This window comes from Theropithecus gelada, chromosome 7a (assembly GCF_003255815.1).
Source record: "Theropithecus gelada isolate Dixy chromosome 7a, Tgel_1.0, whole genome shotgun sequence".
NCBI classification, from domain to species: domain Eukaryota; kingdom Metazoa; phylum Chordata; class Mammalia; order Primates; family Cercopithecidae; genus Theropithecus; species Theropithecus gelada.
This window is the reverse complement of record NC_037674.1, coordinates 25,675,010-25,685,754: the sequence shown is the minus strand read 5'-3', so window position 1 is coordinate 25,685,754 and position 10,745 is coordinate 25,675,010. Positions and strand designations below refer to the sequence as shown.

Here is a 10,745-nt window from a genome sequence, read left to right as displayed (position 1 = left end):
ATCTCCCAATAACCACTTCATCTTCTTCACAACTACTTGCCACCAACTCAGTCCAAGTCGTCGTTGGCTCACAGTCTACTGTTTACTCCAAACTCTTTTCCTTGCCTCAAATTTTTGTGTAACAGTGATCTGTCTAAAATGAATTCAATCCTGATTCTTCTACTTAAAATCTTTCAATATCTTCCTCCTGGCTCTCAGAAGCTGACTTCTGCACACAGCATTCAAGGCCTTCACAAGCAGACCTCCAGCACTGTCTTCTTTACCCAAAAATCTCTCCAGTGTTTGCCTCCAAACATCGGTACTTACTGCTTCTTATCTAGGTCTTCCACAATACCCTTATTAAAGCCAATTGCTTCTCTAGTCCCATTCCATTTTATTCCTCCCTCTTGGTTTATTAAGGGGTTCCTCCTTTATTTGATTCCACAGTATTAAGTAGCTTCACTCTCATCATACTGATGATGCCTACTTACTTGTCTACATTCTACAGTGTAAGATTAATGGGGGAAACGATTTTCTAACAATAATTAGCTGAATGTTCACTCAAACAATGCTCATTCTGGGGGCAACGATTTTCTAACAATAATTAGCTGAATGTTCACTCAAACAATGCTCATTCAAATAATGCTACAGAAAAACATCCGCATTTTGACAAATTTCTATTAACCGAAGCAATGAAAATATTAAATCAAAAGAAAACATAGACTATGGTTCCTATGCTTTTTTTCTGTTTTAGCCACAATGCTTTAATAAATTACGCAAAGACTACAAACCTTTATTACATCAATTGTTACAAAAGGCTAAGTGGAGAAAGATTACTTATCTGAGGCTGCACAAAATCAGTGGGCAATATGGATTTCATTTAAGCTTGTCAGTTCTCCTGGATTAAATTCTTGGCGCTGTCTCACATACTCCCAAGTCCTAGATGTAGGATGCTATAAGTTGCAGTTACTAGGTTGGGAAAGCCATGCCCTGACTCCCCTGCGAAAAACATATCAATATGTTAAGTTCCTTAGCAAATCACATCTAGATTAAGTTCACAAAGCTTTTTTTTTTTTTTAACCTTGCAAATCTCCAAACTTTTGCTACTTAATAAAATACAACAAAAGTTTTGACATTCCAGCCACGGAAAAACAGATCTCTACCTCTGAGGTGGCAGTAATCCAAGCAGTTACTAGGATCTACGAAATATGAGGCATCATTAGAATGCTCGGGAAAAAAATCTACAGAAATATGTACATCCTCGTCATGAATCTGACCGTTGAGTTTATGTAAAAGTGGAAAAGGAACCTCACTCGTTCCTTCCCTGGTACCTTCACAGCGTCTCCCGTCCCAGTTTGACTAGTTGAATCTAGGGACACTTAAAAGGTAAATCCTAGCCTCCTGGCTGTCCTTCCGTCTCCCAGGATTCTGCTAGGCCGCTCAGTTGGCAAGCTTAAAGTCCAAAGATTCCGCACTCTCCGTCTTTAAACGGTCATGTCACAGAGACACGAAGGTTAGCACAGAACATTAGTTTCCAAACTACTACCCACCGCAGAAACAGGCGGGAAGGCTCCGCGGCCACCCAGCCTCTCCGCCGCGCACATGGCCGGCCGCAGCTCCCACCCCCGCTGCCGCGCAGGCGCCGGGTAGGCCGGGACTTGCGGTCGCCGAGAGCGGATCATTCCGCCGCTTTCTTTGTGTGGCTGAAGCGCTAGAAATGGCATATTTTCAACCCTTTCGTTAAAAAATCAGACTCTCTTTCCCCTCTCTCCCGGTGGGAACAGAGTCAGGGAGTGGGTAGGAGCGGGATCTGCCGATGAGTGCAGAGGCGGAAAATCCTCGGGCGAACAGCTGACGAGGGCCGGGTCCGGGAGGGATGCTGGGAGCTTGACTCACTCGCACACCATGTGTCCCTCCGCGCGCAGCACGGGGGACTTTTCGGTGGGGATTTTGGGCGCCGACCAGACGCGGCATTTTCGGAAAATAGCGCCCTGTGCTGCTGAAGCGCTTTGTGTGTAGCGGGGCCGCGTCAGCCCGGCCGGGTACGAGGCGCCTCGGGTCCCCGCACCACCTCCTGCTGCCTTCCCGTCGCCGCTCCCGAAGCTTTTCCAGGTCAGTGCGGGTCTGTGTAGGGCCCTGTTACCACCGGATGTGGAAGTTGATCTCTTCGCTGGTAAAAAATAATTCCACTTCCCCCGGAACCCAGATCATCCCCGCGATTTCCTGTTTATTGCATTAAGGCGCCGGGTTTCCGGGGCTCCTGGCCCCGCTTATTCCGCGGGGGTCGGCGGGGTCGGCCTGGGCGCCCGCTCCGCCTGCGCCGCCGCTGCGCTTTGTCCGCTGGGCACCCCGCTTCTGGGAGGGGCGGGCAGACATGGTGGCGGCCGCCGCCCCCTCCTCGGCCCTGGCGTGCGGCGGCCTCCTCGCGGCTACCCGGCGGGCCGGTCCCGAGCGGCAGCCCCGGGGTGGCGATGGGGTCGCGCCGAGGCAGCGGAGGTTCTGCGGGCGACTGGAGGTTGGCAGTGGGCGGGAGAAGGAGGAAGGCAGGCGCGGCCGGGCCCGGCCTCTGGCGCCGCGGTAGCCTTTGTCTGGGCAGGTTGACGGCCCCGCTGGGCTCTCCGGAGAGGGGAACGGGCGGCGGGGGCGGCGGGTCCTGGGCGCCCTGTGCTGCGGGGCCGAGAGGCGCTCGGGCCGCGGCGAGATCGGCCGGCTCAGAGAGGGTTAACGGGAGAGCCTGGCCAGTCCCGCGCGGGGCCCCCGCAGCGACAGTCTTGGCCGCGGGGACTGGAGTCCTGAGGGGGAGAAGCCTGCCGTTTTGAAGGCTTGGGACTTCTGCCCGAAAGACTTCGCCGCCGAGACCCGCGGGTGCACGGCCTCAGGGAAAAAGTTGAGAATTTTGCCAGGTCATCTCTGCCAGGGCACAGTTCATCAGTGTGTATTTAGTGTGTTTCGGTGAAGCTCTCCAAGTGTGTTGAATCAGCGTGCCTAGCCTCAAGGGTGCATCGTGAAAACTGAAACCAAAGGAATGATACAGGCCTGCTTTGTGTGTGTCTTCCCACTTGAAGCTTGTTTTCAGTACAAATACTCTTGCTTTAAACCTGATTGGACTGTGGCGAGCGGACATCTGTTCAAAGGAGGGGCCGAGACCACAGTACTTCTGAAGGGGGCTTGATAATGTGGAAACATTTTAAGTTTTCTCTCCGGACTGTTTTGCTCTTTCAATTCAGGCAAGTTACTGAAGTACGTTTTTTATCTAGAAAAAGGTTTGATGTAGGCTGTAAATGGTCCTTGTAAAGTACATTGCCATCCCAGAATGAAAAGATCCACTCTCATTTATTATGCAGAAGTTAGTGGTCAGACATTCTTGTAGATAGTTTATCTCGTGTAAAGACCCACCCAGCTTGGTTTAAATTTTTTTCTCACTGACGTATAAACCATCAGCTTTGATACTTCCATTTTCAGGGTCAGACTTTGAGGAAACTAAAGATGGCTTTGTTTTATTTTCTCCCGGGTTTTTTTTCCCCAAAAACAAAAAATACATCCATTACATGTTAACATAGATGATTTGTTAAGAGTAACATCTTGCATTTTTGCAAATCTTTTTAATGCCTGGTTTAATAGAAGATTCTCAAAACTACGTCACTGTTGTGGTTAGCACACCATGTAACCTCTGGAACACTCCACTGTACACTCATACTTTTTTTTTTGTACCAAAAAACAGAAATGTGTCATTCTTACCGTGCTTTCACCATACAAGTTAAATCAGGATGTTATGCAAGACACATTTTAACAAGACGAATAAGATTGATTCCCATACTTTTTTTTTACTGGGCTCCAGCTTTTTTAAAAGTTGGAATTTAGGTACCTAAACAAAATCATAGATAATGACTGCATAATCTGCCTATGATCTTGGAGACTCAGGAACATTTGAAAATATTCTTAAGTGATTAAAAAATTTAATTCTAGTACGTACAATGATTTACACAAGTAACACGTGAATTCCACATTACATATGCTATTAACACTTGTGTGTAAATGTTATTTTTAAAGATGAAACATGCTGAAAACTATAGGAGGTGCAGATTCTACGGAAAACTAGTTCTGCAGTGAATCCTTTGGTGAAACGAATAGTTCGCAGATACGTATCCTTAGAGTTCTTTGTCTCTGAATCATTCTGGGTTTTCTAGGTTGGGAGACAATTATACCTAATTGATTAATGCGTAAAAATTTAAGGCCATACTTTAATGGTTTTGAAAGGAAGCTAAGTTTGTTTCCAGTTGTTTCTGTGAACTCTAGTCTGAATCTGTCAGTCTGTAGTTCTCTACTGTTCCATCAACAGGAAGCATCTGGTCATTCTTCGTGTAATTGTTAGAAAATACCAGGTGTATTTTTAATGTTTGCTGTTTAAATGAAAATAGATTGGATCTTGGTTAAGTTTACTTGGTTTGGCCAGGCACAGTGGCTCACGCCTGCAATCCCAGCACTTGGGGAGGCGGAGGCGGGCCGATCACCTGAGGTCAAGAGTTTGAGACCAGCCTGGCTAACACGGTGAAGCCCCATTTCTACTAAAAGTACAAAAAATTAGCCGGGTGCGGTGGTGCGCGCCTGTAATCCTAGCTACTTGGGAGGCTGAGGCAGGAGAATCGCTGGAGCCAGAGAGATGGAGGTTGCAACGAGCCGAGATAGTGCTATTGCATTCCAGCTTGGGCAACAAGAGCGAAACTCTGCTCCGTCTCAAAAAAAAAAGTATGCTTGGTTTTAGTTTGTTTTTTCCTCTAACATTGTGTCATTATAATGGACCACATCTCCTGTACCATGGATGTTTTGTTTTGTTTTGTTTTTCCTTTGGCCTTCATTACCTTGTTAGAAATAGTAACAGGTAAAGTTCACATGTCATGAGGAATTCAGAAATTCAGAAATTACATGAAGTTTTGCATCATGAATTTATTTTTGAGGGTGCTTGAGGCGGTTACCCAGTCTCTGTTTGCAGGTAGCCTGAGTTCAGATGAACTCTCTGATGGCCTTCATCTCTTCTGACTTTGCAAACGTTAAAAAACAAACCCACACAAAATCTCGAAGTTCAGAGCAACTTAGTTTCCTTAGTGTCATCCTTCCCCTCCCCTCTCCTCCCCCACAACTAGTAGGATTTCCAGCTAGTAATCACAATGTTTCTATAGCCTGATGTGCCTACTTTGGTATAGCTATAATTAGTATTATAGTTTTCTGAAGATGTTTGTTCCATCATGCTTTCTAGAAGGTAAATCTAGCACTAGATGAGATCAGTATTAGGGCCTCTGTTTTTTCTCAGTGTTGACATCACAGTGCTCTATACAGAGAAGATGCTTTGGTGCAATCAGCTGTCAGTTCGGTTGTTGGTGGGCTAGTGCACCTTCCTCTGTCTCTCTGTCTGTCTCCCTCCCTCCCTCCCTCCCTCCCTTCCCTCCCTCTCTCCCTTCTTTCCTCCCTGTGTTCCCCTCTGCACCTTTTCTTTCTTTGACAGGATCTTGCTTTCTCTGTTACCCAGGCTTAGTGCAGTGGTGCAGTTATACTTCACTGCAAGCTCCGCCTTTCAGGCTCAAGCAATGCTGCCTCTGCCTCAGCCTCCTGAGTAGCTGGGACTACAGGTACCTGCCAACGTGTCCGGCTAATTTTTAAATTTTTTTGTAGAGACGAGGTCTCACTATGTTGCCCAAGCTGGTCTCAAACTTCTGGACTCAAGTGATCCTTCCACCTTGGCCTCCCACGTGTTGGGATTACAGGCGTCAGCCACCAAACCTGTCAGAGAGTAATTCTGAAGATGGTAGAACAGCTTATTGAAAGAGCAAGGTGTTAGCCCCACTTTACTTTGTACTAGTTATATTACACGTGGGGTATTGAGTTGGTTTTTTGGGTAGCATACTATCATAAGTGAGACCTTGTATTCATTCTCAGACTTTATCAGAATAATCTGGAGAGCTAATAAGAAACCACACAGAGCCCCAAACTTAATGTAGGGTAGGAATGGACCTTTATTTTTCTCATTTCCAAGGTGGTAGACATCAAAGTGTCAAAATCACTTATCTGTAGAGCATAAACGAGGACCTTGATCATGAGAGAAATGGAAATGAGAAAAGTTGAAAAAATGGGATATTTGACCTAAAGAAGAGGAGCTTCTTTTAAGAAGTAACAGCCACCTTTAAGGATTTGGTGTTCTGTCACACAGAAGGATCAGATTTGACCAGAAGGAACTAGGGTCAGTGGGTAGAAGTTTAAAAGAAACAGATTTCCACTCTATTTCAAGAGAAATTTCCTCAAAACTGTGAAAATAGAATGAGTTGTTTTGGGTGGTAGGCTGTTCCTTTTCACTGACAGATTGAGGATTCTAGAGTAGAGGAATCGTGCTGAAGGAGAATTTGGGCTAGGTGTCTTCAAGTTACCTATAAACTTTGAGGTTTTATTAAATATGCCGAGGTTTATAGGTGGAAGAACAAAAAACTAATTGAGTGAAACAAGCTGGTTAACTTAACTGGATAATAGTTTTTGCCTTTTTTGATAAAGAGAAATGAGTATTAAGTGAGAAGGCTATTTAATGAAGGACTGTAAACCACTCTGTAATTTGTCAGATTCAGAAGCCTTAAAAACGGGCATACTTTCTGACATGGAAATTCCCTTTAAAGAATTTTTTTTTGGTGTAGTAAAGGTGTGTGTGAATATTTAGCTGTGAGCATACCAATTGCAGTGTTGTTGGTTATACAAGCTGTGTGTTAATGCCTTTGACCCCCACGGTAATCATATGGAGTGGGTAGTACTATTTCTGTTTTTCAGAAGAGAAAACAGGCATAGAGAAATGAGGTTGCTTGCTCAAGATACCTGAGTTACTTAAGTTTTAGGGCCAGGACTTGAATCCAACCACTGTGACTCTAGAGCCAGTACTATTGATCATTATATGGTAAAACTGTAAACCTAAATGTTTCACAGTGATTGTTAGGGTCCATCCATACAGTGGGGTACTGCCTTCTCAGCCGTGAAAATAATTATAGAATAATATAAATACATGAAAGGATGTCTTGGTATATGTAAGTGAGAAAAAGTAAGATTTAAAAACATGATTCCATTTGGTAAAAAAACCCAAAATATATTGATGTTTGGGAGGATATGTGCCAAATTGTTAAATGGTTATTTCTGAGTGTAGTTTTATAGGTGATTATTATTTTTTTTTGCTTATCCAAATTTTCTAACTTCTACAATGACTATAAATTATCATGTGTTATAATTAAGATATTAAGATGTTATTTTTCAATAAAAAATAAATATGTTACATAAGCTGAGAAATTTGGGTTTTATACTCTGCATTTTAAGCAAGTTTGTAGAAATTGTACATAAATGAGAATTTGTAAATGCATGTAGTGTTTTGTAATTTTTTGTTTGATTCCTTATTCTGGAAGTAATATCAATTGAGTAGAGAAACATATCACTGACTCCTAGCACCTAGCATAATCAATTATCCCATTTTCTTGTGTTTTGTTACTCTTATGTGTAATGTTTTAAATATTCATCCCAGTGTCATCCCAGTTAGTCACACTCTAGCTGTGTGATTTTAGGCAGTTTACTTAATCTCTCCATGTCTCAGTTTCCTTCTTTGTAAAATGGGGATTATTATAATACTTAGCTCATGATGATTGGAAAGATTAAATGAGTTATTTCATATAAAGTGAACAGTATCTGACACATAGTTAATAGCTCAATAAATGTTAGCAATTATAGGATCACAGTCCACCATTCAAACTCTTAGAGTCTAATAGGTTATGGAATTAGGAATTTTTTTTGATAAGGGCAAGGTAGTAATGTATAGCCTTCCAATAGAGTCCAGTGCAGTATCCCCCTTCAAAAATGTTACTGTTTCTGCAGCAAAATGTATCAATGTTTGCACTAAATAGGATAAAGACTGTAAATAGCTTCATATCGGTTTGGGTAAGGTTTACCACAAGATGAGTTATTTTGGGTTTCAGAAGTTTTTTGGATTTTTGGAATTGCAGATAAAGAACCTACAAAATACTAATTTTGAGTCCTATTTTATAATATTAAAACATCTTTTCATGGCATTATATAGTTTTATAGTGCATGGTAAATTAAAGTCAATTAAAATGAAATAATGGAAAATGTCCACCTCCATCTCCTTTGATTAAAAAAATACGGAGCACACTGATACTATGATTTTTTTTTTTTAATTTTTTTTCTTTTTGAGATGGAGTCTCTGTCACCAGGCAGGAGTGCAGTGGCACGATCTTAGCTCACTGCAGTCTCCACCTCCTGGGTTCAAGTGATTCTCCTGCCTCAGCCTCCCGAGTAGCTGGGACTACAGGCGTGCGCCACCACGCCCAGTGAATTTTTACATTTTTAGTAGAAACGTGGTTTCACCATGTTGGCCAGGATGGTCTCGATCTCTTGACCTTGTGATCTGCCTGCCTTGGCCTCCCAAAGTGCAGTGATTACAGGTGTGAGCCACTGTGCCCAGCCTAAAAGTTTCGCAGTCTAAAATAAAAAAAAAAAAATGGCTGGGCGCAGTGTCTCATGTCTGTAATTCCCGCACCTTGGGAGGCTGAGGCGGGTGGATCAGTTGAGGTCAGGAGTTCGAGACCAGCCTGGCCAATATGGTGAAACGCCGTCTCTACTAAAAATACAAAAATTAGCCAGACATGGTGGCGTGCGCTTGTGTCACAGCTACTCGGGAGGCCGAGGCGGGAGCAACCCTTTAGCCTGGGAGGTGGAGGTTGTAGTGAGCCGAGGTTGCGCCACTGTACTGCAGCCTGGGTGACAGAGCAAGATTCTGTCTCAAGAGAAAAAAAAAAAAAAAACAAAACTGAAACGTTAAAAAACTACTCTTGTTGGTCCTGACTGTGATTCTATTTTTAAGAATATTTTAAACCCACTAATGCTGTGATTATATTATATAATATAGAATCTTTTTTTTCTGAATGAGGCTTGAGCATTCCTATAACCCAATTAGCTTGTTTATGTCTCATTACACTTGAGGGATAAGATACTTTTACTATGGTGGTTTACTATAGTAGTGATTCTTTTTTTTTTTGTGAGATGGAGTTTCACTCTTGTCACCCAGGCTGGAGTGCAGTGGTGTGATCTTGGTTCACTGTAACCTCTGCCTCCTGAGTTCAAGTGATTCTCCCACATAGCTGCAGTTACAGGTGCCCGCCACCACACCCAGCTAACTTTTTTATATTTAGTAGAGATGGGGTTTAGCCATGTTGGCTAGGCTGGTCTCGAACTTCTCACCTCAAGTGATCTGCCCGCCTTGGCCTCCCAAAGTGCTGAGATTACAGGCATAAGCCACTGCGCCCAGCCTATAGTAATGATTCTTTAAAGGAGGTGGGTAGATGCCAGTATGATACCTGTCTTTAACACACCCATTCTGTGCACGTAGACACTGAGGTGGTTTTAAAATGACAGAACTGAACTTTGGAATTAGGTCGATTCTTCTCATTATGATAACGGTTTTGGATGTATAGCCCCTTCTGACTCCTGGAATCCTTTATGTCCACAGCACTTCCCATGTATCCAAACAGAGGAAAAAATAATTGGTAGTCTAGTGCTTGTTTCAGCAGCAAATATACTAAAATTGGAACGATGCAGAGAAGATTAGCATGGTCCCTGCACAAGGATGACACATAAATTTGTGATGTGTTCCATGTTTATTCTTTTTAATGATAAAAAATAAAAAAAATTTGTGTGGTAAGTGAATGATCTAAAAATTTCCTTTACGCCCTGAATGGCTTGTGTGAACTCTGTGTCTTTGCCGATGGGATTCTTCTTCCTATGTTCCTTTACTTGTTCCATTCATAGAGACCCTCAGTTTCTCTCCCTTAGTGCTATGGTCTAAATGCTTGTGTCTCCCCATAATTCATGTTGAAATCTTAACCTCCAAGATGATGGCATTAGGAGGTGGGGTCTTTGGGAGGTGATTAGCTCAGGTGGGTAGAGCCCTCACAAGTGGGATTAGTGCTCTTAAAAAATAGACTCCAGGCTGGATGCAGTAGCTCATGCTTATAATCCCAGCACTTTAGGAGGCTGAGGTGGGTAGATCAGGAGGTGAGGAGTACAAGACCAGTCTGGCCAAGATGGTGAAACCCCATCTCTACTAAAAATACAAAAATTAGCTGGGCGCGATGTTAGGTGCCTGTAATCCCAGCTACTCGGGAGGCTGAGGCAGGAGAATCCCTTGAACCTGGGGAGTGGAGGTTGCAGTGAGCAGAGATCACGCCACTGCTCTCCAGCCTGGGTGACAGAATGAGACTCTGTCTCAAAAAAAAAAAAAAAAAAAAAAAGGAGACTCCAGACAGCTTGTTAGCTCTTTCTTCCACATGAGGTTACAGCAAAAAGACTGCTGTCTAGAAGCTGGCCCTTACCAGATACTGAATCTGCCAGTGCCTTATCTTGGACTTCTCAGCCTCCAGAACTATTAAAAATGGTTTTCTGGGCTGGGTGTGGTGGTTCCTACCTGTAATCCTGGCACTTTGAGGAGGCTGAGGTGGGAGGATTGCTTGAGACCAGCCTAGGCAACATAGATCCCATCTCTACAAAAAAAAAAAAAAAAAGAAAATCATTTTCTGTTGTTTAGTAAGCTACCCAGTTCATGGTATTTTGTTACAGCAACCCAGTCTAAGACATTTAACTTACTCCTGTACGCACTAGATACAGTCTGCACTTTGACATCGGTCACTTATTTTATATTTTACTGGACGCATATTGTCAGATTTTTCCACCATCGATTT

General features: G+C 43.3%; 2 protein-coding genes and 1 non-coding gene across 8 annotated transcripts in view; 2 read left to right on the top strand and 1 right to left on the bottom strand.

Moving 5' to 3' along the window:
- The first annotated feature begins 709 nt into the window (after positions 1-709).
- Positions 710-10,745, top strand: part of GABPB1 (GA binding protein transcription factor subunit beta 1) — a 77,465-nt gene continuing 67,429 nt past the window's right edge. For all 6 annotated transcript variants that reach the window (XM_025390014.1, XM_025390011.1, XM_025390010.1 and 3 more), the window contains exon 1: positions 710-2,091. The gene's annotated coding sequence lies outside the window, so the exon portion shown is untranslated. The remainder of the gene's footprint in view (positions 2,092-10,745) is intronic.
- Positions 748-10,739, bottom strand: LOC112627484 (basic salivary proline-rich protein 2-like). Its single transcript, XM_025389810.1, has 2 exons — positions 10,670-10,739; positions 748-2,853 (listed from the first exon to the last, which is right to left on the bottom strand). Exons 1-2 carry the CDS (start codon positions 10,737-10,739, stop codon positions 2,207-2,209), a joined length of 717 nt encoding a protein of 238 aa, XP_025245595.1. The 3' UTR covers positions 748-2,206.
- LOC112628224 lies at positions 9,567-9,669 on the top strand. The gene has a single exon (XR_003120385.1). It is a non-coding gene; the product is annotated as a U6 spliceosomal RNA (small nuclear RNA).

What these genes read in the sequence shown, in the direction of transcription:
- LOC112627484 (XM_025389810.1), bottom strand. Translation starts at nt 10,739, where the DNA reads ATGGTGGAAAAATCTGACAATATGCGTCCAGTAAAATATAAAATAAGT. An exon ending in CCGATGTCAAAGTGCAGACT is followed by an intron (nt 2,854 to 10,669) that starts GTATCTAGTGCG and finishes TTTTTCCCTGAG; the next exon opens with GCCGTGCACCCGCGGGTCTC.